Genomic DNA, 26,853 nt, shown 5'->3' on the forward strand with positions numbered 1-26,853 from the left:
GCTTCTGCGATGCCCACTGACCCACTCTACTGACCCATCTGTGGTCCCAACAGGGTGAGCTCAACCTTGACAGGTGAGTAGTAAGTCAGGGATGTGTGATGATTTTCAAGTGTTTTCAGTTTAATTTCCTCCCGCAGAAGGTCTTTCATTTGCACTACACCACCACAGTCAGCCGCCGTGAGACCTGGTGACACACACACACACATCAGTCATCAGCTATATTTAGAGCACTACATAACATATCGAAATACAGAAATGTTGCAGAATGTTTCTCACACAGGTCGACTTTCTGTCCACACAAGATGACACAGTTATTTACACATCTTGACTCACATTCCAACTGAATCCAGTTTATTTGTCACAGCAACTTTAAAACCCTCGTTCTTCAACCGCGTATAAAAATGTTCTTTTGTCTCTTTTTGTCGGAGTGAATGCAGGGACCCAACACAGTGGATTATTTACATGAATGACCCGCCTCAGGTCTTCGTCTTCGCCCTGCAGCACTACACTCCCACCTGCAACACAAACAGGATGTTCTCAGTCAGAACCTTACTGTGTTGTCCACCACCTTGTAAACAAACGTTGGCAATGGTTACCACACAATCAGAACCCAGGTGCTTAAGTATTCTGGTGTTAACTGTGTTTTACACAGGGCAGAACTTCACAGAGGGAGGGGGTAGAAGTGACATGACATCGTCCTCGAGAAACCCACCAACTTCCTGAATAATTTTTCATCATTTCGGCTTCTTATTCCTCATATCTAAGACACAAGAACATTGTGAATGAGAGAGAGGAGTGAAGCTGAGGGAGTAACAGTACTGAGGAGTATCTGGTGTCCATCATCAGACTGATGGACAGAAGAGAAGGAGGTGAAGAAGAGAGTGCAGCGGGGTGGAGATGACCATCAGAGCAGCAGCTTCACACGACAGTAGAGGTCACTGTCATGATGTTCAGAGATGAGTCAGAGTCAGGGGAGTCAGAGATGAAAATACTGAGGTTGTCATTGGGAGAAAGGAGAAGATCAGAAATGAGTCTTTGAACTTAAGGAGGACAAGATGGTTTGGACATGTGGAGAAGAGAGACAGATTTGGACCATGGATGATGGAGTTGACATCAGTGAGGTTCATGGATGTGGAGAGTGAGGCAGATGATCCTTCTCATCTGAAGCTGGCCCTGTTGTCTCTGCTTTTCAACGATGTGGGTCTACTGGCTCCATCGGAGTGAGACCTTCTGCTCTCACTGGGCTCACTACGGATGTGAAAGCCGCCAGGATGAGGATCTGCTCCTCTCTGCCCCGTCCACACAGAGACGAAATCGGTGGTATCCACACAAGATCTGTATTGAACAGGCCTTCTGTCCACACAAGTCCAGCAGTGAATAATCCCATACAGAAACCCTTGTCCCTGTGCACAGTGGATCCAGATAGTTTTCAAAACAATGACGTCACAGTCTGCTTCAGCTCTCTCCCCGAAAGCCGCCTCCTCACACCCATACCAGCGAACAAGAGAGCGACATGCACTCAGCAACAAGGTGACTGTCAACATTAACAGGAAATCTTCAACTACCCTGTCTGTAAGTCTGTGACCATGATCCTCAATGACGGGACCCGGATGGAGATGAGGTCCTCTCACATTTCTTGTTCTCAAGTGAGGTTCCCTTTGGAACACAGCCCAGAACATTCTGGAGGGATCATATCTCTAGTTGGCCTGGAAACACTTCAGTACACAACTTCAGATATCAGAACATGAATGGAGCAATATTCAACAGTTCTGGTTAAATGGTGATATTTCACAAGGAAGAGAAAGCATGGCTACGTGTTTCGGGACCAATTTGAACATGAAGTGGTTGTTTTAAATCTTGAAAACCGAACCTGGCACCATGTAAGCCCTGGATCTCTGGGAATGCATGAAGCATGTTGTGTCTGTTGGTATTAAGTGGCAGAGACGACCTGGGACTGGAGGGAAGGAGTGGAGGGTTTGCTGTTGGGGAACTGGTCACGAGTGAGACTTTTTTCTCTTTGGTTAATCTGCCATTTGAGGCTCTTCGACCTCTTTTAAGAATATTGCTGGTTCTGTGTATGTAGGAGAGTATGTCTGTCACTCACTGTGGAGAAGTGGACGATGCAGGAGAGCGCGATGACCAGCAGGCCGATGATGATGGAGGCCACGGCCACATAGAGGGCGTTCTTGCCGAGCCGCCTGGATCCGTCGTAGTCGCCGTTGTCGTAGCTCCTCCTGGACTGAGCGACGACACCACCAACTTTAATATGAGTCTCAGACGATCATCGCATCACCGAGTTACCATGACGGAGAAGACCAGCGCGACGATGTTGACGGGGTAAGCCGGGCAGAAGCAGCTGAGGACGCTGAAGAAGAGGTGGCTCCGGAGCAGAGGCTTGTGCCGCTCCTCTGAGGCGTTTTCAAAATGCTCGTAATGCAGTTTGTGTGAGTCCACAGCTTCTGAAGCCATCGTTGAGACGGCGACGGCTCCTGAGGTTTGAAGATGATGTTGATCTGAAGAGCCCTGACCTCACACTTGGTTTAGCCTGCTGGCGCCAGTCGGCCACACGTATAAAGTGACCACAAACATTCCAACATGTCTCACCACACCTCGCCACGATCTGTGATTCCAGCTTCACTTGAAGTCTCTCAAAGAATGAGGTTTCTCTTTACAACCACATCATCACTAAGTCAGATTAATTCCATGATTCATCTAAATTCATCACTTTTAATAGGACAGATTGTGTGACCGTCCAGCGGAGCGTTTTGATTTCATCCTCTATTTTTAGCTGTAGTGAGGTGGAACGCCATTTGTTGGGGATCCTGACTCATGTGTCCTTGTGAGATCAGATTCAATGCTTCCGTCCATCCATTTTTTTCTGAGTCCTGGTATGAGGGCCCTGACTGCCCGCTCTCTTCAAACTTGCCTTCCCCTCTGAGTCTCTTCACGATGACTGAGCTAGAAGAGTCCAGTCAGAGAAACTCCTGTCTTGTCTCCTCAAAGCTGGTGACCACAGGTGAGAGGAGAAATCTGCAGGTCAGATTGAGGCGCTGCCTTCTTCGTCTTCGAAAACTGACCCCATCCACTTGGGCAACTTCCCAAACTCTCACTCACACATCTTCACTCAATCAGTTGCAATGTGTTAGAACAGGGAAGGGGAATTCAATCTCTGATTGTGCCACATAATATACTGCCTCTGTTGTGAGGGGTCATCATGGCAAATGACAAAAGACTCTTTTTACAGATTTTACAGAAAATGTCAATTTTCTGACAAGACAAAATATTCTAAAAGAAGTCGAGGATCTGAGAAAACATTTAGATTATACGTTTGTATTCATACATCTTATTTTCAATACGGACCATAAATATTATTAATATATTATTAAAGATATTTTTGGGGTGTGAATATTTTTGGTAACCAAACACCAGGTACAACATGAAAAAAATGGGGGAAACATTTTTCTCTTTTCTCTAACAGACAAAAAAAATCTTGTTTTATATCCAACTAATTTCATTTTTGAGGGAAAAGAATGAGGCTTGTTAAAATAAGCTGAATTCATTTCATGCTTTAATACAGGTACTAATAGCTTTGAAGGAGGAAAAAACAAATGATTATTTTAGGTTCTTACTTTCCAACTTACAAATAACATTTAAAATTCATTTAGTAGTGAATAATAGACAAAAAATCTTTGCTCTAACTTCATGAGTGTAGGATAAGGGTCTCACATGGCCCCTGGGCTGCACTTTGCTCACATCTGTGTTAAATGAACAACACCAGAGTTGGTCGCTGTAGAATAATTTATTAGGATTTTAAAATCAAAATCATCAGAAATAAAACAAGAAAATAAGAAAGCGTCGCTGTAAAGCTTGGCAGGGACGTTCCAGGTTTCTTCTCCAGTCAGTGTTGGCCCTTCTTCTCGCGTCAGCACAAATAAAGATGTTGTCAAAGTCCACATAGACGAACAGAACAAAAAAAAAAATTTTTTTCCTTTTTTTTTACTGAAAATAATGCCACAGAATCCTCCACCGCCGCCTGCTCTCGCTGATAAAAGTTTCTATTTGTCAGGTACAAAATAACTTATTGCTTCTCTTGTCAGATAAAAAGTTACAGTGTTGGTGTCCAGCAGTAGTTTTACAGCGAGTCGAGTTTCAGCACAAGTCCATCCAGCTTGTGGTCCGATGTGGGATCCGCTCGGGGAGCAGAGACCCTGTTACATTCTGGGCTCCTGAGCGCCCCCCGCCCACCTCCGTTCACAGCTACGACACAAACGTCTTTAAAGGGGAGCAGATGAACCCAACATGAAACGGTTCAGTACCAAAACAAAGGCGATCGAAATACTCTCCACAAGTAGTTCCACGGTGACTCCACACACACGCTCACACACACACACACACAGTCACTCACTCAAAAGCGTTAGTGTGACATTGTCTGTCCTTCATTTAGAAGTTGTTTAAAAAAAAAAAAAAAAAAGAAAAAAAGAAAAGAAAAACTTCACAAAAATATATTTATATAGAACATTTCCAAAAAAGAGAACGTGGAACCCCTGATTTCTCCTGGTGGAAGTGAAACAGAGTCGGCGCCACACTGGAAGAATTGAGTCTGATAAAAACAAGTCCGATAACAGAGAAGAACAGATGACATCCCATAATGCTCAACCCCAAAACCAACCAATGGCATGCCAGCTGGTTCAGTAGCCCCGCCCCATCGCCCATATGTACACTATCTTACAGGAAGACATAAAAACTTCTTTTTAAAACCAATTACAGAATAAAATACCTCACAGATTATCATGTCGATATTAATAATATTACAAAGCTTGTTTGTGTTTTTACCAAAATATACATTTTTGCACTTAAAAAAACCTTGTTGGATTTGTTCTCTTGGTTTTTTTAGACGACAAAAGTGAGCGCGTGTTCACATCAGTAATGGCCTTCCAGGATTTCATGTTAAAAAACACATTAAAATATAATAATAAAAATAAAAAATAGTTGCTTTGTCAGTTTTCTCAGCTTCAGAGAGGGGAGGGGGAGGAGGGGGAGAGGAGGAGGGTGAGGTTGGGGGGGGGTGTTGAAGTGAGATTAGTACAGCAAAACAGTTTTCAAAGATATTCAGTCGGTGGGTGGCGCCACAGAGGAGCTTGTGGCGGTCGGCCAATCAGAACCTGCCCTCGGTGGGCAACCTGTTCCCTGATTGGCTGGTCAGCAGAGGAGACGCACTGGTGTTTGCGACTGGAGTCCTCTCAGTGGTAGCCGTTAGTGAACGCAGTAGCAATAAGTGGACCCTAGAGGGGGCGAGAGAGAGAGAGAGAGAGAGAGAGAGAGAGAGAGAGACAGAGAGAGAGAGAGAGAGAGAGAGAGAGAGAATGAACTCACACACTTTGCGACATCTGTTCAATGGTGCAAGGGTGTGTGTGTGCGTGCGTGTGGGGAGGGGTCAGCCAGAGGGCGTGTGACCTACCCCGAGACCGTGGCCGAATCCTGTGCTGGGGGCGGGGCTCGCAGCGCTGATGTAGCTGCTCACTCCTGAGTCCTGATTGGCCGCGGCGTAGATGTCGGCCATTGGTCCAGGGCTGCTGGTGCCCAGGAAACCAGCTGTGCGTGAAGGGGTGGAGCCTGTGACACACACAAACGCGTCAGGCTTTTACCGCCAGAGGGCTCTACACACACACACACGACTAAAAATAGCCCTTTATTTATCACAGCAGGCTATTTTGAACCCATTTCACCTGAGGCTACCACACTGGCTCCCGCTGACACACACACACACAAGTACGCACCTCGAACCACTGCTGCTGCGGCTGCTGCCATTGGTCCGTACGCGGTCAGAGGGATGGCTGCAACATAAACACAGACGTCAAACGTGATGCTGCGCCACATCTGCTCAGGACATCAGCGTCACTGCTGTGATCAGTGGCACACAACTGTATCCAAGTCACGTTCAGGAAGTGCCACTCGGAAATAACAACTAATGTGCGTGGTACCACTTCAACCGGGAGTTCCATAAAAACAAGCGCCAGAAGTTTTAAAACTGGGATAAGAACTAGAGACATAGTGACCAAGTTATTTAGAAATATAAATGGTTAAAAAAAAAGTCAATTGAGAAAAAAACACCACATACAATAACATCTTCATAATTGAAATTGAATGAAGATTAAAATGTATATTTTATTTTAATGCACTATGATAAATAAAAAAACATTTTTGAATACACCTACAGAGTTCAGAAGGTGGACAGCAAGTGGACACGCAGTGGCAGAGGGAATGAACTCAGTGAACTTATGGGTTTGTTTTGCACATTATTTAGACATCAAACTGTATCTGTGTCTGTGTCCAACCCAGTCTCCTTCTGATTGGTGGTCTCCACAGCAAGTCCTACTTCCCCCTCTCCATCTCCAACATCCTTGGTCCAACTCTGTCTCTCCTCTCCACCTGCCCAAACATCTGTCCCCTGAACTTTGCCTCCAAACTTCGCCACCTGCCCACTGACAACCTTAGTATCATAGTCTCTTTACCATCTCTTGCTTCTGCGTGTTCTTCCTCACCTCCCTCATCCCTGCAAGTTATACTCATTTATATTTGCAGGTCACAATCCCATCGCAATTTGATGAGTCTTAAAAGCACTTAATATTTGCGTAACATTATTGGAGAACACCCAACGGCTCCTTTGGTTCTCGCTTCACTCTTGAAGACGAAGATTCGGTGGCGTGTGGGGAGGCTGCAGAGGAGGAGGAGGGAGGCACTGACCTGCCAGCTCAGCGGGGTGGGATGATGTCAGGAGGGGGGTCCTCTCTAAGTGGAATTCTAGAAACAGAGGAGGTCAAGAGAGAGCGCTCTGTAAATACATTCACCAGTGAGACGGCTAAGACGAGGCAGGGAGGGGAACATTAACACAACAGAGTCTAGCCCAGGGAGGGGCGGAGATGAGGGATTGTGTGGGGGGGGGTTAGATCGCCGTACTGCAATAACGTTAATAAGCATCCAACAGTTCGCACAGTCATCTGGCGACCTTCGTGCACGCACACAGCTGAACACACCACAGAGCGGACTCCCCTCAGAGTCCCACACAGCTGCACACAGAACGGGGTGCACATGCTCGCACTGACCTGGGAACTGGTACGTGTATCCAGGCGCGATTCCAGAATAGCTGCGGCTGGTGTATGTGGTGGTCTGGAAGCCTGGGTAGCCTGCGAGGTACAGCTGGGTTAAAGTCAGCGCAACAACAAGCTCTCAACGACTATTGAGTCGTGACCGCAGCTGTCCACTAGAGGGGGCACAACAACCACATATGCGACTCTCCACGAGTTTCATCCAAATAATCAAGTGGATTAGTCATGAAAAACCTAGTCACATTTTGAGATTATAGCATACTATCATAACAATAAAGAACGACTTGGAAGAGTAAAACTGGGGCATCAGATAAGTGGGATTTTGATTCGTTGAGCTTTGTATCCGAGGCGTCGGTACACGTATATATGCTTATTAAAAATGTGATTTCCGCACTCTATTCTGTCGTGTGAACGTGTGGCGACGTACCGAGCATGCCAATACCCAGCATGAAGGCATCCATTCCATAGGGCATCACTCTGGAGCGCCCCCGTGCAGAGGCCGTCGGCGTCATCACCTCCTTGGGCTGCGCTTTCTTGCACTCCACCTGAAATTCAACATCACAGCGTCACTGAGCTCTTTGTGAAGACGCCTCGGGCTGACACAACTGCACTTACACAACAGACAAATAAGCATTCGCCGTATCAACACAAAGATATTTTCCTTGGACCGTAAGCAACCGGACACAGCGTGGTGCCAGTTGTTGAACAAATCCAGCGTTTAATAAGTGTGGGAAACATTTTCACATCCTCATCTTCATCTCTGTAGTCCAGGACTTCAGACGATGCGTTTAGAGTCTCTGATTATTGTACTGGGAACTAGAGTCAACTTCTGATACTGGACTCATGTTGCTACATGCGCTAGCATTCAGTGGCCGAGTCATACTTGTGTTGTTTCCTGCGTCCCTGAACGTCACATCCTCCCGCCTTCAGACGACACAGAGTCTGTGTAGCTGTGTTCCTTTTTTAGTTCAAACATATGATCATGTATTCAGTGCCCCAACTAACTCGCCATATCTGTATGTGGTGCGTGGTCTGTGTGTCCGTATAGAGTTGACAAGAACAGAGTTCACGGTATCAAACAAACACAACAGACACACTCCAATTTGTCACTTTTACAATAGTTTAGAAATTATACGTTTGTGTATCATGTTTTTAATAAATTCAGAGGGTTTCCTGTTCCTTCAAACTTCAAAAGTGACTCAAACTTTCTCAGATTCTCTCCCAACTTCTCAGTAACTTTTCTCTTTCATTGATAATAACTGCTTTATTACGGTCAATCTTTATGCTATCATCACGACACAACAGAGTTAATGCAACAATAGTTAATATCAAGTTGATAATAAAATCTCTAGAGAATTCGACACAATGTTTAACAGAATATTTCGCGACATTGGCAAATATCAATATTAGCATACATGCTAACTAAGCGGCGGGCAACACAATGTGTGCTACTTTCACTTAAGGAAGGGAGATTCTGAACACTTTTAAACCATTTAAAGTCATGACTGTATTTCTGGGGTGTATATTCACTTATTTATGTTCTGTCTTTTAATGAAGTCAATATTTGAAAGTCAGCATGTGTCACTGCGAGTGTGTTTCTCAGTTCAAGTCTTTTGGATTTGGATTTAGTAGGAGAGAACGTTCCTCAGAAGATATCTCATCGGGCTCTCACCATTTTGTTGTTGATCTCATGGAAGTGGATCTCGCACACTTTCTCCACGACGTCCTCGTTCTCGAACGTGACGAACCCAAAACCTGTCAGACACAAACGCGTCCTTTTAGCAGCCACAAGAACGGCCCGGCGACATTTAATATTCCCGAAACTCTGAGCCGACCTCCAGGTCTGGAGATGTAAAAAAGTCGCTGACGGAAATGAGATTAAAGCTCACAGGGAGTCCATTAAAGGTTAATTACATGGACAGGAATAGAGCCGCGCCTGAGCTTCCACCTCTTCCTTCATCGCAGGTCCTTTCTGACACTAGTGAACTTCATCGGCATGACCAGACCCGTCTGAGCTTTTATTTCAAGTCACAAGATGGCCACTGAGAATTACAGAAACACTTCTGCTTTTAAGAATTTGGTCCTGCAGAACCAACCTGCTTCTGCTGGGTCATGGGGCAGCTGCCCTTCCCAGGACCCTCCACCAGGCCTTCTGTTTGAACCATTCAACTGAGAAATACCATCTTTCCAGAGTGAACACCTCACTGCTCAAGGACACCTCCGGAACAAGAGCTCTACTCTGAGTCTCCCCTGGACGTCTGCGCTTCGCCAGCAGAGTGAGGCATTTATAATGACCAGCTGAAGTGTTCTCAGGCTCATCTCTCATAAAAAAGTCCAAAACCAACTGAGGGTGTTGGAGAGCATCAGTTACCATAGGATCATCTAAGTTTAGCATATAGGAGGCTCAGCACCTGTAAACGTAGACGCTGCCTGCCATGGTCTTTTTAGCAGCTCAGGTTACAAACATGAACATTTGAGTATCTGAAACTGAAAATGTAGTGCAGGTTTTCTGGACATGGTCTCCACTGGTGCGCTCTGTTATTATAAATAGAATAATTCATAATCAACCTTTGCTCTTGAATAATTGAATACGCAATCTGGGCAAAGGCTAAAACATCACTCACAACACAAGTTTTGAAACGCAATTTAAACCCTGTTGTATGTGTGTGTTTTCTTACCTCTGTGTCTGTTGGTTGTTTTGTCGAACATGAGCATGGCATCATCAACCTGTGAGGACAGAATAAATGAGCTTGGACACATTAACACTCGCACACACTCTCACACAAACACACACACATCGTTACACAGCATGGGGTGCCATTGTCCCTCTGTAGCTCCGGAGCACGAGGGCAAAACAGATGGAGAGGCTGGAAGAAAGAGGGAGGGCTGACAGGTGACAAAGGAGCCCAGGAAAAAAAAGAAAGGAAATGGGGATGGGGGTGTGTGAAAAGATGAAATACAATCTATCAACGAGAAAAAGAGTTCCCAGTTGACGACAGCGCTAGAGGAAAACTTCCTCTATTCTTTGCCGCGTCGCCGTCCCGCTCGCTTCCCTCTTTCGTTCGCTCAGTCTCACCCTTTATTTTCCCTCCCTGCAAAGTTTACAATTCCCACAGAGACCCTGCAAAGAATTTCAATTAGGAGAAGTTGCCATCCTTGCAAGTCGTTCCATTGAAAGGGAGAAAGCAAGAGTGTGTAACGGAGAGGTGGAAAGAGAAGAGTGAGGTAATAAAATATACATATTCACGCAAGCGCTGGAGTCTGCAGGTGAAAGTTTTGGATCGCACTGTGAGAACAAACAGTTTTTCCTTTCATGCTTCACGCCTTCTCCGCGACCCCTCCCCTGCCCCTCTTGGATGGTGCGTTCAAGTGCGCCACTCATGATGCTGCTGCTGCTCAAACGTCTCTCGTAAAATTAAAGCAATAAGTAGCTTTAAAAAAAAAAGATTTCTGTAATGAATTAAACCTTGAAAGACTTAAAAAGACTAAAGGAGAGCTGAGTCCGATGTCTCATGAAGTCCAGCAGAAGGTATGATCTACTTGAGAGTGGTGCCTCTGGTCCAAAGCTTTCAGGAGAGCATGAACATTCATCCTACTCCTGCTGAGGTTTTCACACATCAAGTCAAGAATAGTACAAGAACTCAGGTCTGTCTATATGTGATGGAGTAATACTACCACATAACAACTACAGTCATGTGACCAAGAGAACTGTATCATCAGAGAAGTGGACTGTAGAAAACGCTACGGTCCATCCTCTGTCCAGCCGGTAGTCGGAGAAGAAATGACACTAATGGGATGGAAAATTGACATTTATACAGATGAATGTGCTTCTGTAAGGTGCTCAAGTCTGAAGGTGAAGGAGGTGAAGAAAAGAGTGCAGCAGAGTGGAGACAACTGTGACGTCAGAGTTTCACAGACAGAAGTGGTCACTGCCATGGCTCCAGACTCAGAGATGAAGAAGTTGGCAGAGAAAGAAAGAACAAGTTCAGAAATTCGTCGATCAGAGGTACATGTGGAGAAGTTTGGAGATAAAGCTAGGGAGGGCAGATGGTTTGGACACGTAGACAGGAGATGCAGAGTTGGACCAAGGTTGGTGGAGATAACAGAGAGAGAAGAGAAAGAATGTGGGTCATGGTGGATGATGTAGGTGGAGGTCTTGCTCTGACTATAACAGAGTCATAAGCCATAACCTGTCAGCTTTGACTCAATTTAATTCACATCCATTTAAATTCAGTATGTTTACAGGACTTCACTGGACCTCTCTAGCTGACTTGTTCATATTCATGTTCAGCATCTCAAAACAGAACGTCTCAGAACAGGACGTGATCCTGATGAACCACCATCCCGTCGGCCAGGACCAGAATGAAGATGCCATTTCTAACACAGGTGAAGTAAGTGCAGCATTTCCACGCCTGGTGGGTGCGTTTCAGCCATTGTGGTCACATGACCTTTGTGGGTGGTTGTTTGGCCTCCTCAATGAAGGTCACTAGCATGTTCAGAGTCAAATACTATTCTTTCTAAACTCATTCTATATTAAAACATCGAAAACATTCCGCAGGGTCAAAATGGCTGTTGCGCTCCATGTTTATTAATCCAATGTCATGTGTGAGAACGGAGCCCAATACTGGTCTTATGACATTAATGAGCTAACAACAGTGACACTGCCCCTTTACCTCCCAGACACTCACCTCCAGACACGCCACGACCGAGAAGACAACAGGTGTATAGGAGGACAGTAAAACTGAAAATCTGAGGTGAAGGGTCTCCTACACTGCAGGATGGACAAAGAAGCTTATTAAACTATCATAACGGCCATTGTGGAGAGTCACAGTAGTCACAGCAAAGAACCAAATTATGTCGCACATGAAGGGCTAATGCTAATATTTTATGGTTTCTTCATCCATGATATTCATCCCACTGACTGACATCTGCTCAATCAGAATTAAGCTTGATATATTTCCATGAATCTGAAATAGAGATTAGCCTTGAATGTGTAGCAGCTGTATTTCAATGACCTAGAGCAGGGGTGGCCAACCACAAAGGACAGAAGAAACGTGTCCGAAATGTGGCTTTATACAGCAAGTATAATGATATTCCTCGAAGCTCGTAGATTACATTTTACCCACGTTTTAGGTCCCTACATTTAAATGATTGTGTTTCAGCAACAGGAAAGACTGTAAAAATGCCATCGGCTGACAAAAGATTGGATTCAAGTCAACATTTCAATATGACTAATAATAGCAATGGCGGAAGAGAAACTGACATAAAACGCCATATTTATTGTCCTCACAGCATGTGTGACCTTGACAGAAGTATTTATCGGGTAAGTAGCACCTCATGTTGGCGGGTAATGGGGCCGCTAGTGTTGGACGGCTAACAAGGCGACATCATTGACACTTAGAACATTGCAACAAAAGTCCCATCTGAGTCACGTCCATTAAGTCTGTTGGTAACTTGCTAGTCTAATACTTGAGATTTCTCTCCCAACTTTCCATTATATAAGTGAAAATGCCTGAGCAGCGTCAGGACTGACCCGTCTCACCCTCATCCTTATCAGCGAACAACACGCTCCGCTCACTGTCCTTCATTCAGTTTTGGCCCTCCGCCCCTCCCACTCTCCCAAACCCAATGACACAGCAGTAAACAGACAGCTGCACGCCAACGTGTTTTCTGAAGAGTAGAGTTACACGCACAGACGGAAGTGCAGCGGCACATGCAGCCTGCAAACAACACGCCGCCATCCCGCACCAGCCAGCGCCCCGAAAGCAATAAGAAGACGATCTCTGGTGTCCGCTGCCCGGGGTGCTGTAAGACAATCTGATTGGATAACTGTGGGGGTCTGAGATTGGCTTAGCGGCAGCTCAGTGGCGACGACTCAGCACTCGCACAGGGAAACTTAAGGTCACACTCCCATGGAGGTTTTGAGCCGAAATGAGGTCGACTGCATAAAAAACAAGCAGAGAATACGCAGCTGCAGGTTTTTTTCTGACCGTATTGTCAGAACCTGAAAGGTGGTATTCACATTTCTTTCCCGGCTGTCTCCTCACATCTCGCTCTCTCGTTCTCACTCTCCGCGGCCATCTCTCCAAACAGGCCCACAGACAAAGTGTTCAGTCAAGCCTCCTAATTGCCGACTCACATGGGTGAGTGGAGTCTCAACTTTTCCCGTCTGTGCCGTCCATGCTGCATTTTTCTCCGACGCTTTCTTCCGCTTACTGCACACGCTTATTCCCAGCGACAAGCAGAAATGAGGTGATAGGAGGGTTTTTGTTTTCCCCGAGTCATGAGGCAGGACCATCTATAGTTTACCGAGTGTGTGACAGGAATGGAAGGAGATGACTCACTCTGACGGAATATTCTTCTGAGGGAGGTTTCTGGCATCAACCTGACATCACAGGCAAACTAATTGGCTCTTGTATTGACTCATTGAAGTATTAAATTATGGAGTTAATAGATACACTATCAGACCTGCACAGCGCATTCTAACACACTCAGCCGTCAGTCAATCAATAAGTGAAATAATCCGGGTTTTTCTTTACCTCCACCACTCATGCAGTCGGAAGTACTTTGATTGCGTTTTTAGTTCATTTGGATTCACCTAAGCGCTAAAAATTCCCTCAATGTTTGGCACAAGCAGTCACATGACCAGCTCTGGTTAAAAAAAACAACGAAATTCTTGCTTTAAAAAAACACAACCGAATGACTTAAGCAAAAGTCACTGAAGTAAAGGTCACGTGAAAATGTGAAAAAACCTGACATCACTTTCAAACACAAGTCAAATAAGTCCCAACAGCAATGCACCAGTGTGGCTCTTTGCGCACCTCAGTATAGACTCCATGGATGTGGTATGAAGAATCTTTATACATTTTGAGTCTGAGTCAACATGATTCTTACATTCCCAACGTTGATCTACTCATTTGATTGTACAACATCTTTATTAAGACACATGACCTGGTGGAGGTGAGCGCTGTCTCTGTGCTTTCCTAGTTTAATATCCACGAATATACTTTATACTACCGTTTAAGGAACACCTTTTATTGTCCTCTTCTTACTACCAATAACCCAAAAAGTGAAATGCTGTCATTAGAACAAACCAGTGCTTAATCTTAATCCACTCGGTCTCAGTCTTGGTCTCACCCCCCTCCAGTGGTCTTGGTCTCCCTACGGTCTGAGCTCAACTGCAACTCTAATAAAAGACCTCCACCACTGTGCAGACGACCTTCATGGAGCCGCGTCTATACCGCTGTCCTATATTTTCCTCAGAGATGGGTCTGTGACCAAGAGGTGTGAGATGTGGGGGATGTGTTTCTTTCTGCCGAACAGCCTGCTATGAAGGCTCAGTAATGAGGTCCGTTCTTTATGTTGTGTATGTACTTTTGACCTGTTAAAACCACCTCAGTGCGTCAGCCATATGTGTGGTCCCATGAAAAAGCGCTTCGAGCGAGCCAGCCTTTTTGTAATCATAAACTAAATGTAATTTGATAAATACATTTACAATTGTATTGTGATGTGAAGCTGCTCAGTGACTGTGGGACTTGATAACTGTAGAAAAGAAAACACACAACACGGTCCCTTTAAATGAGCAATATTCACCGTGACAGGGAGCGATTTCACATCTATATCACGACCTCCCTCCTCGACGGTCTCTGATCACTCCGGCTCCACATTAAGCCTCTGCCCAAATGAAGTGGGCCGGTCTCCACTCTGGTCCAGGTTAAGAGGGATTACCAGGCCCTCACCTCATGATGCAGACTTGCTTCTCATGGAAGCAGCTGTGGTTTAATCAACAGAGGCTCACACCTAACCTTGGTTCGGACACCTGACGTGTCGCTTCTATTAACCTCCGCTGCACAGACAGCGAAACGCACTCCGGCATCAAAGCAGGAAAACTGTGCTTTCTTTCCAAGGTGGTGCCGAACATAAAAATAAACAGGACACTCAGTCCTTCCCATCTCAACCTGCACCTTGTGGCCGGGCTCACACAATAAACAAAAAATACCTCCCGCTCAGCAGGAATGCTCAGCGGGATTGGCGCTATCCATGATACAAGCTTTTAGTCTCACGTGTCCAAATACAGCTCACGCTGAAGGTCTACAGCGGCTGACTTCCCACCACCAAAACATCTCTGAATAACCAGACGGAAACAGCACTCGTGCTAGGTGGCGTTCTACATCTCACATTCGAGACACTTTGGTTCTATTCCCTCCAGTCACCGAAGCGGGACCGGCACCTGCTAAAACAAAAACTTGGGGAACATCTGGATGGCTGGCTGTGAAGCTGGCCATCTGCATCTGCCCAAATGTAAAACACAATGCAGAAGCAGGTCGCCACGGCAACCGGCTGAATGGGACCGGAGCAGGGTGTGTGAGTCTGAAGTACAGGAGCAGCTGTTGCATCTGATTAGTTAATATTAAGAAGGCCGGACTCTCCCTGAACGCACCCCTCCACCCCAGGTCTCCACTCAACTTTTTTTCAAGCCCGATAAACACTGCTGCCTTTGTGACCCGTCAGATAGCTGTTCTCCCTCTTTTCATATTCAATTTTTCTCCTCACTATCTCAACATTCCTGCTATTCTCTGCCCTTCAACCCTTCTGAGTTCCCCTCCCACCCACTCCATGGGGGGCTACTTCTTCCCTTTCAGTCCCCCGCCATTACCCTCTTCCCTTCCCTGCTCTGTCGGCCACCCCCCTCCCACACACACAGACACACACACACACACACACATATCCCGGCCACTCATCTGTCTCCACAGCATGTGTTTGCCTTTCACCAAATTTCATTCAAAAGAGCCGAGCAGGACACACTCGAGTGTGGAGGCTGCCAACACAAGAAAACACCACAAGAACAGACTGATGAAGGAACAAATGCGAGTGGAGCCAAGACCGGGCCTGGAACTGGAACCCGGTCTCAAGAGGTTTTAGAATCAGTTTGAGTTTTTCACTGCTCACTGCAGCTTAAAGACAAACTCAGCTGTACGTTCATCTTATGTTAGAGCTTTTGTGATCCGTGAGCTAATGGTTATATTCAAGAAGTGTTCATTAATGACAATTATTGAACAGCAGAGACCAGGGTAGTTCCATCTTTTGCAGCTTGACAGGTCGTGGGGGCAGCAGTCGAGCAAAGAGGCCCACACCTCTGTTCTCAAGCTCCTTTAGCACTTCTGGGGAAATATTGAGGTCACAAACCAACATCATCTCGCCAACATGTGCTGGGCTGGTCGGGGGGCCTCCACCCCCTCGGACACACCCAGAGTTCCTCACCAGAGAGGATGCTAATAAGATGTCAAATGACTTCAACTGATGCAGTACAGAAGTGGTTTTACAATGCTATAATAATGAAATGCTACCATTAAAACAAAAAAATCAATTAAATTTAAAAACTGGTTAGGAAGCATTTCTATCATCACTAGAAGATAATTTTGTTAAAATAATAAGATTATGGAGATTTAAAATACATAAACTTGACACCTATTTTAATCCAAACAAACTACAAAACACATAGAAACAAATTAGATTTTTTTTTTTTACATTTAGAATGTCTATGTCGCGCATATCATAAACATGGAAAAAATATTTTTATAGATTTTATTTACCTAAAATTAAGCAAAACATTTTGTGTAATTCTGACTCAACCACATCATCAAACGTTGTGTTATTGTTTTAGATTTCCAGAATGGTCATCACAAATGCACTATAACATGAAGTGGTTGTGTGAGATTGAATCAGATGTCGTTTCAACTTTTAAACATTTTCAACGTCAACTGTCAGACCTGATGTAAGATTGATTGTATCTTTGATCCCTGGAGATCAGCTGGTTTCACTTAATGATTTCTGCGGGGTTATAATGGACTAGTTGACCGGGTCACGCCGCCTGGGCTTCACAGACATGCTGGAACGCGGGGCGACAGGAAAATGTCCTCGCGATGTTTTTGTTGTCAGTGTTGCCTTTACTAGTTTTCATGATAATTTCCTTCTCACAACTTTGTCAGGATTGGCTTTTGCGATTGTTTGCGTTTTCTGTTAGAATCCAATGATTCATCCCGTTTGCTTTTTCTTTGTCACTACTTTTGTAAATTTCTTCAAAAATGAATATAAAATAATACATTTTGAATGCATGTTCAGTGATAGACAATCCTAAAACTCAATGAGATATTAAATTGCCCCCCTTAAAAGACCCGGGACAGTGGGGTCCTTGAGATATTAAGGACTCAATGTCAGCAGTAGTAAATAACATTTATTCAAAGGTCCTTCACTTATAGGGGAAACAGAAAATAACATGTAGAATAGAACCCACATACACAATACAAGATGTGAAAGCACACCAACACGCGCGACTGGCGGTAAATGAAGTAGACTCCCATATCAGCGATGGCAGAAGCATAATGACACATGAAACTAAGTGTTTTTAGATTGTCAGTTGTTGGAAATGGCTCTGTCATGTGTCCAAAGACCCAGTTATAGCCCACAGGTGGACCTCAGAGTCACAGATCACTTCTAATAAACACTCGTGGGCCACACGAAACAACATGGCGGGTAGGTTTGGCCCCTGGGCCTCAAGTTTAATGCACATGCAATAGACCCCCCCAGCCACACATGGAACAATGACACAAGAAAGTGTGAGGCTTCACACCAATAGATTTCACATTAGCTTACCTTCCCAAACTGGTCGAAGTATTGCTTGACGTCTTCGATGGTGGTATTGACTGACAGCCCTCCTACAAAGATCTTCTTTGTCCTGGTCACCAACTAGTGTAGAAAGAGAGGAGAATCGTTTACCACTAATCACATTAGGTAACGCTGAGATGGGGCTGATAGAGAGGCGTTTTGTTTGTGGCTGTTTATCTGATTGCTGCGGGTTTTTCAAGAAGGCTCTTGTGGCTGCTGGGTTCACCTTTAAGATCTGCTGAGTCTCAGGAGAGTGAGTGTGTGCGTGTGTGTGTGTGTGTGTATGTGTGTGTGTGTGTGTGTGTGTGTGTGTGTGTGTGTGCTTACTCTCAGGGTCAGAGCACAGGTCACCGTGTCAGGCTAAACAAGTGGATTGCGGCCCATCTTTGGGTCACGTGCTGAACTCTAATCCCAACCATTCAGGGTGCTTATGTGTCACATCACTGCTGCTTCTCCTTGTGACTCACCTTAGGTTGAGCCCGGCGAGGAAACGCCACCTTTGGGTCGATCTGGAGACACAGAGCAGAGTGTCATCAAGGTGCGAATGATGCAACCACAAAACATGCCCTATGACTTTATATTCTACATGCAATGAGTGTATTAAAATAAACTTTAACTCTTTCAAACGCCCTTTACTGATCATCATTCCTCAGTCCTCACAGTGACTTAAGGAGATTTACATGAGCAACATTTGTCATTCATTTCATCAACATCATTGTTTCATCAACATAGTCTTGTCTGAGCCATTTGTTTCTTTAATAATAATCAATTATTCCAACATCCAGCTATACTGCAGCAACACAGCAGCAGGCTGAAGATCAAATTATTGGGGCAATGTGCAGGCGCAAACTGTGCAAGTCTGTAAATCAGCACGAGTGAGTTCATAAAAAAATAAATCAAAACAAACCAGGGATGAACAATATGGACAATATTGTCAATATTCATGTCATTCATGACACGATACTATGACTACGGGATTAGTGAAAATCCTTTTTTTTTTAATCAAAACGTTATGAAACATAAGGATGTCAAAAGTCACTGGCTGGCTTTAGCTGTCAATCAACAGCAAGCAGGAAATGACCTTGGTTGGTTGCTCTTAGCTGTTCATTGAAAGGCAAGCGCAAAATTGACATTTGCAACCTCCATAGCTTCACATGAAGGACGAGCAGGGGAAAATCGAGATGATTGATTTAGCAATAATTTATTTGACAAAATCTTGGATGTTCTTGTTTTGATGCAGGCGCAATAAAACAACTGTAACAATGTTTCTTTGCTATGTAGCAAACGTTTGGCTGTTTCTGACCACATAAATCATACGCAGTTTCACGGTAGATGAACTTGTGAATGAATCTGGCCATGAAAATATGTAACTTGTTGATGACATCGCGTGATGTGGTCGTTCTGGGATTCCTTTGACTTATCAACGGTAAATAAAACTTGAAAAGTTTTGAAAGCATCAACAAATGGCAAAAGTGAATGCAACGAAAAACTTTCTTTGGGTCAATTTCAAATGTCATCTATGTTTGAAAGAGTAACATTGCATGACATCAACAGGACTGGCTCCGTACCCACACTGGGACTAAATCGGAACAAATGTCTGGAGGCAAAGTCCAGTTCGTTTGTGGTCAGACTTTTGAGTAAAACAGACTCCCGCCGGAGTCCACAGGGTGAGCGCCCCCCCCGGAGTCATCAATTAACCTCTGTTTGTTTTTGGACTGTGGGAGGAAACCAGAGAGAGAGCAAGCTGACACCACACAGAACTGAGTCAGGTCATCTCCAAACCCAAAATGAAGTGAAACCTGCGACATGCTCGCTGCAGTGCCAACCACCACACACCGTGCTAATAGTAAAGCTAGCAAACTGTACACACACACACACACTCATTACAAATGAACAAGAAGGGTCTGTCGGCGGTAATCGCCACAGATGCTGAACTCTCCCTCCAACCAGTGTCCGAGTGTGAGCCAATCTAAAGGTCAACAAACCCCCGGAATAGAAAGTACACAAATCTGCAAGTATGTATAGAAGAGCGTTGTTGACGCTAGCGCCGAAATAAAAACACCCAGGAAGACATGAATACGCAGTCTGTGAATCACTTTCCAAAAGCAGCATGTGATATGTGTTTTAAACAGTGGTCCATCTATATATAGAATCAGATCATTATATATACACACTCACAAATCCATTCCCCCTTCATTCTGGATTAGGCAGATTTGGCTGCTTCCTCCCCAGTGGAATGTCTCAGCAGTGGTCAAGGTTGAGGACTAAATTAGAAGCAAATGAGTTTTGAATGAGCTGCCCTTTAATAATGCTAAATATGCAAAGCCTGGCCTGACATTTTGAATTTGTGCGGAAGTTGTTTTATTCACACTCAAGCCAACATGAGAGATGATTTTAGGTCACAGGACCTCGCAGCGTCTTATGTTCTCAGCGTTCCATCTTTGTTCTAATAACTGGGTGTGATATTGAATTGATATCGGCGCGCCAACCGAGCCAATCGGAGGCAGAGACGCACCTTGTTAACATGTGAACAATACACACAATACCGGCGAGCGCTTCGACTCTATATCCAAAACAATCCTTTCATCCCGCTCCGGTGATAATTCCCTGCTCAGGATGAAGAATCTGCAGACGAAAATATCCTTCGAGGACCTTTAAGTGCCTGAGATTTAGCGCCGCCTCAAGAGCACAGCGCTGTGTAACTAATGATGCAGCTGCATCGCCCTTGGAGGGGATTGCAGAGGGACTTTGCACCTTTAAGTGGGACAAAAACAAGGAGAGTCATGTCACCTCCAGCTGGTCTCAGCGCAAATATGAAGGTGACAAGGGCACGCAAAGGCAACAACAGTGCCGTCCCCTGCGCAGAGACACACTCGGCCCTCGTCCACAGGAAAGTCATCCTTTCTTCCCCCATCTTTTCACTGCCCTCTAAAACCGGCACCACTTAAGGATGTAGGAAAATCAGCATCCAAAACAAATTCCTTCATGTTAATGGTAAATATTGCAGTATAAATAAAAAACCTATTTCAGTGTTAAAGAGGTGATTCTTACCCCAACACTGACCGCTCCGTCATCAATGAAGTACACATGCCAGGCCAGTGTGCACTGCTGTAGTGCTCTCACAAAAAAAGAGAAGGCGTGGCACAGAAAAGAAGGGCAATGCAACACAAGCACGGCAAGCAAAATGAAGCATTTATGTTCATACTCCCAACAAATTTTGGGTGAAGTTAGAGAGGTGCGGTTATGACATCATCATTTGCAAAATGTTACAGTTTGGGTGGTCAGACGAAGACAGGCAAAAATATATAATGACTAAAGGGGAAAAAAAACTTTAAAGGGAACCTTGTTTGTTACAGTACACAACAAAATCAAAGTTTTAGGACAAGATGCCTTCTTCACCAAATGAGGTGTTCAACTGAGAAGAGGCCCTATGGCAGAGCTAGGACTCTCCGGAGAGATCATGTCTCTTTCGGCAGAGGAGCTAGAAGTTTCGTAGAGAAGGCAATGTGGACCTCTTCCAACATTGGATGAATGGAACAAAACGGATGGAGGCTTACAGCATTTGTATCTTCTTTGTGAATTATGAAAAGGGGAAAGAAGAAAAATGAACAATATGATAATGTAAAAAGTCAAAAAATTCTGATTTCTAAAAATAGTTGAGAACCGTCAGCGGCATGCTGTGAGAAGACATTTCCCGAAGCCCACCCCCCGCCAGCGCAACACACATTTAAAAGCCCTCAGACTATACATATTGTCATCATTAGTCATCTTCAAAGTTCTGACTCATCGATCACCAAAACCTCACTGGATCCACACTACTTCCCCTCATCCAGAGCTAAGCTCCAGAACTCTCTCCTCTTTTTGTAGCACAGATTTTAGCGCCACAATTTTCTGTTCGAAAGGAATCTCAACAAAGGTTAACAAGTCCTCATACCAAGTGATATTAAGTTGAAGACCTTGAATTTCCAGTTTGTTGGCTTCAATAAAAAAAACTGCTATAAATCATTATCTAATAAAATGAATGAACACAATATGAACACGTGTTGACAGTAAGCCACATTTGTAAGTGACAGGTATTCCACTTGTCTACTTTCACCTATGTTTAAAGCAACTCAATAAAGCCTCACTAATTCCTACAGCACAAAAAAAGCATCCCACCCCCAAGAGTGGCTCGGGGCGACCGCTGATGACGACATTGGATTATATGGATTGGTCATATGTCAGTATGCACCAATATTTTACATTTTATTTTGTACCCATTTGTTTTTAATAAATACAATATTTACAGCCGGTTATACGGTATTCCAGTTATATTTTGCTAAGGTTTTGAACATTGTTAATGTAGCTATTGTCTTCACCGGCTTAATGGACACATTTTGCCCCATCATGTGTTTTGGGGCTTAGCAATTTTGTTTGTAACTTAACCATGCGTCAAACACAATAGACGTATTGAGACGCAAGTATACAAATATGGCAGCACGTTAGCACACAGATTAAACAAGGCGATGTTCAATTACTATCAACTAGGCAACTATAATACACAAATGAAATATCAATGTAACTATTTGCAAAGCTGTGCTATCATGTTAAACCAAGTGTTTGGGGCGTCACTGATTTACAGTTCTCCATGCTGAATAGATGAGCAAACCTGTGTACAGTTTCACATGTCTACAACAATCCGTTGATGGACATCTGAAAAGCTGCTAGGAAATGCAGCCTTGAAGGTTGGCATCTCAGCCACATTGTTCTTATGGTAGGAATGGAATTGTAGTACTCATGCTGGAGGGCCGATCAGAGCATATTTCAAGTCCTTCAGTGTGCACAACAATAACAATGGTTATCAGACACACATAGAAGCTAGCATGGCGGTCACAATATGGTACTTTAAAAAGACTGGAAAAAAGTCATGGAAGGGCACTCAAGAAAGGGAGGGTAGGAATCACGCTAATGTTAGTGAGGAGCCGGTTGGTGGTCAGCTGCTGCTCTTCTGAGCGCCAATTCACTTCAGCTGGACGCATAGAAGAGAAAAGACTGTCGTTCACAACAAAAATTGGAAAACATACTGCGACAAGTGCTCTCGTTGCAACCACTGTTTTTTTAAGGGCTTTTGTCCAGTACATCATAACATGTAAAAGGCTACAAAGCTGTTTGGACAGTTTTTCTTCTTGTACTTGTCCAGTAAATTGTAGTTGTTTATTGGAATTTATTAAATACAAAAACTATTCAAACAAGCCCTAAACACTGGTGATGTATCCCCCATCAGGTATTTCAGAATAAACAAAAAAGAAAGCAAAAAGATTGACCAGACAGTCACTGCACACCAAATAAATGCACCTGCTGAGAGGTACCAACTAGACTATGTTAGACGATAAAAATGCCACTACTGTCATGCCATGCTGTTACATGTATCCAGTGACAAGAAAACCTTCAGTAACAAGCCACATCTACATCAACAGAGCTTGACGAAGAAGCGCCTACCACACTTGAGGGAGACAGATTAGCCACAAAGCAAAAGTAAAACTGCGCAGCCAGGTTACAACATTCAGAAATAGCTCTTCATGTCTCCAACAGAGAGGCTTGACATTCGAGAAGTGACTCGACGACTTCTTCCAAACCTGTTAAAGAGCTGTGACTGACTGTTGATGAAGGGGCCTGACTGCGTCCCGCTTCATGACACCCAACCTCCCCTCCATCTACTGCAGAGCCTAGCCCACGCTTTAGTTGTTTAAGGCTACTCTACGACAAATAGTCACCTCACGTGGCCGAGTGCGTCCACGACTCTTACAAACTGAAAAATAAAAGGATAACGTCAGGCAAGAAAAGTGCAACAACAAAACCTCCCTCACGGGTGAGATAGATGCAGGAAGGAGGATGGAAAAGAATAAGTGCACAGCGAGAGAGGGGGCATTCATTTGGAAAACGGGAGCCGGCCCATGAGAAAGTGGGCCTGTCCAGTGTAGCGGTGCAGTGTGGTCGTCCCAGCAGGCAGCCCCTCTGATTTCATTAATTAACAGGACAAAGACTACAAAACAGATGGGCCCGTAGAGGAACTGGGGCTCCCGTGCTACCCCCACAGACACGCATCGACATACACACACATGCAAGGGAGCACACACTCGGGGTTCTTCCTCACACACTCGCTGTAAATCCTAGCGTCAGCACTGGCACTGGATTATCAATCTCTCCGTCGAGCTTCTGCGACGCAGCGATTGACCAAACCAGTTCCAGTGACTAGAATCAATAGGAACCAAACAACAAAAAGCAGTACACACAAGACAAAAAGGCTTGTCAATGCGTTCACAGTAAGAGGGAGACTTAAGTTTGGGTCTGGGCCAGCCGGGTCAATCTGTGCTGCCGAACAATAGCACAGTAATTAGTTAATGAAGCTCACTAATGAGAACCCCCGTCCAACATAACCCCGGCCCAACCCGGGACGGTCTGCCACGGCGCCTCTTCTGCCACACCAGTTTGTAGGTTTGGTGTAGAAGCAAGGCGGGGGCAGGGCTCTGTCCTGGTCCTGGATTTATCCCGAGATCTGGAGCCGTGCGTGGATCTCGGAAGCCCAATCCAGTTTGTTTCCCTCAATCCGATTAGTTGCTTTTCAGATCTATACTAATTACAGCCCAGAGCCCACCTCCGCTCCCCCACCCCCCTCTTCCTTCAGTCTTGACCACGTCAGCATGAACAGCTAATCTCCAGTAAGCAGCTGGATGCTATCGCTACGGCCGGCGCTACCCTGGGACCAGGTGAAGCACCAGCCACAGGCCAAACTCACTCTAGTCAGTTAAAGACTCAGCATCGATAATCCATTCATAACCCCAGTTCGCACGAAAACTACGCGATGAGACAAAACAAACTGCATCATTCTGAAAGAGTGAAACTAAAACTGATCGTATTGTCTGTTTCTTTAGAACTGGATGAATAGAAGAGAGACTCTACTGGCGACAAATGAGAGGTGCACTTGGGTGTTTGGATTCCTGAGTTGTGAGAAGCAGGGAATGAAGTTTGCAGGCTATAAAGCTGAGATTATGAGTTGGATTGATTCACATTTTGGCTGTGTTACTGGTCCAGACTGAAACAGTAGCTGAAGTTAGAGCGGCAGGAGCCAGGCAGGGGGGTTACGTGCTGCCATGTAATAATCACCATCATCAATGAGACCAATTGTGTTCGCCAATTTCTTTGCCTTTTTGTGGGGTACCCTGGGGTGCATCTTCCTGCCAACACTTGTTCAAATACTGCTTCATTGGTAAAAGTCGACTTTGGTATTCCAACTTGCAAGTTGAAAGACATCAAGTGTAACACTGTTTTTTTTTATCTGCCGTTTTCTAGGATTTGCCTGGATTGGTGCCCTCACAAGTGGATCAGAACTTTGTCTCTTTACATGACACATAACAATTTGAGACCTAGAGCACTGGTAGATATTTCAGGGTTTCCACTACACGTAAACAGCTGCAGCGAATCATTCCAAAACAAAAGCCACCACGCCTTTAGAATGACATTTCTTTTGTTTCTTATGTCACAGATGGAAATCATGCTGAATCAAAACACAATCCACTACAAATCATTTAATTTGAAAAATGCACCATAGTGCTCAACTACCCGTCAGGTTTACTGCATTTCAATTTCAAGAGTGGTGGTGGCAATTTTTAAAATTAATTACTTTTTTTATTCATTCTGTGCCATCACTATGGGAAGCTCCTCTCCCTCCAGAAATCTGACAACTTCACACAGAATGAAGCAAAGTGGAAAACGCAACATGGAAGTGGACATGATGGTTTGGATGGTGGTTTTAGGCTTTTTTTTTTAATACTACGGGAAACCCTGTACTTAGATGTCCAACCTTTCCAGCATTCTGACTTCACCACTTTCTTCAAGCGTGTATAAACACAGTCAAAGATGCAAGTCAAACTAAATGTATGGTGATGGATGGCGCTTCTTTAGCAGGCGATAACACCGTGCAATATCAGTTAGCATGCCTGCTAAAAAAACAACCTGTCACTGAACTTTACACAACTGAAGAGCTCTGCCGGGCCACATAAAGTAACTCAGCAGGCAGTATAAGGCCCCCTGGCATTGACTTTGACACATACAGACCCCAGAGTTCCCCACGCTTTTCTTGCTAGCAAGCAAGTTTGATAACAACGGTGTTACGGTGATCAACCATAGACAGGCTGTTACCCTCTATCCTTAAGCGTGACATGTGACCTTTACTTTTTTGTGTTCTTATCTTTTTTTACATCCACACACAGTTACTACCCAAGTAAAACTCATAATTTCAAATTATCTGCATGACAGACTATTCGTTTACTGCATGAAAGCGCAAGAGCTGCACTGTTAAAATTGGTCCATGAGCACAACAGAACCTACACATAAAAGAAACCACTAACATCTATCTGAGCTTGTTCAGTATTTTCTGTGAATACATCTGCTGCAACACAGACCAACAGTACAAAATGAGAGAGTATAGTGGTACGTGTACTAGTAAGAAACATCACTGATTGACTTATAAACTTCCATCGTCAACGAGGTCCAGCTGCAGTAGAGCTCACCCCAACTCCCACAAATGTCAGACAAAATTAAACCTACTTTTTTAAAAGGCGGGTGGAAGGAAGTAGAAAGCCGATAACGCGAAGATCTCCTGGACATAATCGAAAAGTAGCCCGGTGTCCAGTTTCACTTATAACTTGCAGTGAGGAACCTCTCAGAATGAACAAACAGCAGTTGTGCGCATCTCCTGTCCAGAAAAGCAGCTGAGCCCCGAGGCCGTACGCTGGCCCGACAGGAAATATAACAACCCCAACAATCCTGGGCCGACAGACACAATATATAAACCACGCTGCCCGTTGCGTTGCATACATTTTTTCTGCGCTTGTTCAGTCAGGACAGAAACAACACTAGTCTTTATTTGATAATACAAGACGTGAACTGTCAATGTTTAATATCCCGGGCGGCCTGGCGATCGGACCTTGCTCCGGTTCACTTCTCATCCTGCACTGTCCTAACACGGCTCGCTGTCCGTCTGTTGTGCTCTTTTCATTCACCCACTCTCTTGTGACAGATAAAAAGATTTCACTTTGTGGTT

The 26,853-nt window shown here is 44.6% G+C and overlaps 2 protein-coding genes across 6 annotated transcripts in view; both read right to left on the reverse strand.

Annotated features, from left to right (window-relative positions):
• Window positions 1–334: 334 nt before the first annotated feature.
• On the reverse strand, window positions 335–2,532 carry LOC128760938 (transmembrane protein 233). The gene is made up of 3 exons (XM_053868702.1): window positions 2,302–2,532; window positions 2,105–2,239; window positions 335–515 (listed from the first exon to the last, which is right to left on the reverse strand). The coding sequence occupies exons 1-3, from the start codon at window positions 2,467–2,469 to the stop codon at window positions 504–506; spliced, it is 315 nt and encodes a 104-aa protein (XP_053724677.1). The 5' UTR covers window positions 2,470–2,532; the 3' UTR covers window positions 335–503.
• A 1,235-nt stretch (window positions 2,533–3,767) lies between these two features.
• LOC128760275 (RNA-binding protein Musashi homolog 1) overlaps window positions 3,768–26,853 on the reverse strand; it is a 28,312-nt gene continuing 5,226 nt past the window's right edge. For 3 of the 5 annotated variants that reach the window (XM_053867523.1, XM_053867522.1, XM_053867526.1), the window contains 10 exons: window positions 18,239–18,280; window positions 17,760–17,852; window positions 9,785–9,833; window positions 8,779–8,861; window positions 7,534–7,651; window positions 7,104–7,184; window positions 6,745–6,801; window positions 5,778–5,834; window positions 5,459–5,613; window positions 3,768–5,282 (listed from right to left, as the gene is read on the reverse strand). In XM_053867523.1, coding sequence (XP_053723498.1) covers window positions 5,241–5,282; window positions 5,459–5,613; window positions 5,778–5,834; window positions 6,745–6,801; window positions 7,104–7,184; window positions 7,534–7,651; window positions 8,779–8,861; window positions 9,785–9,833; window positions 17,760–17,852; window positions 18,239–18,280 — 777 coding nt within the window. In that variant the 3' untranslated portion in view covers window positions 3,768–5,240. The remainder of the gene's footprint in view (window positions 5,283–5,458; window positions 5,614–5,777; window positions 5,835–6,744; window positions 6,802–7,103; window positions 7,185–7,533; window positions 7,652–8,778; window positions 8,862–9,784; window positions 9,834–17,759; window positions 17,853–18,238; window positions 18,281–26,853) is intronic. The other 2 variants (XM_053867525.1, XM_053867524.1) reach the window with 1 other exon arrangement.

This window comes from Synchiropus splendidus, chromosome 6 (assembly GCF_027744825.2).
Source record: "Synchiropus splendidus isolate RoL2022-P1 chromosome 6, RoL_Sspl_1.0, whole genome shotgun sequence".
NCBI lineage: Eukaryota > Metazoa > Chordata > Actinopteri > Syngnathiformes > Callionymidae > Synchiropus > Synchiropus splendidus.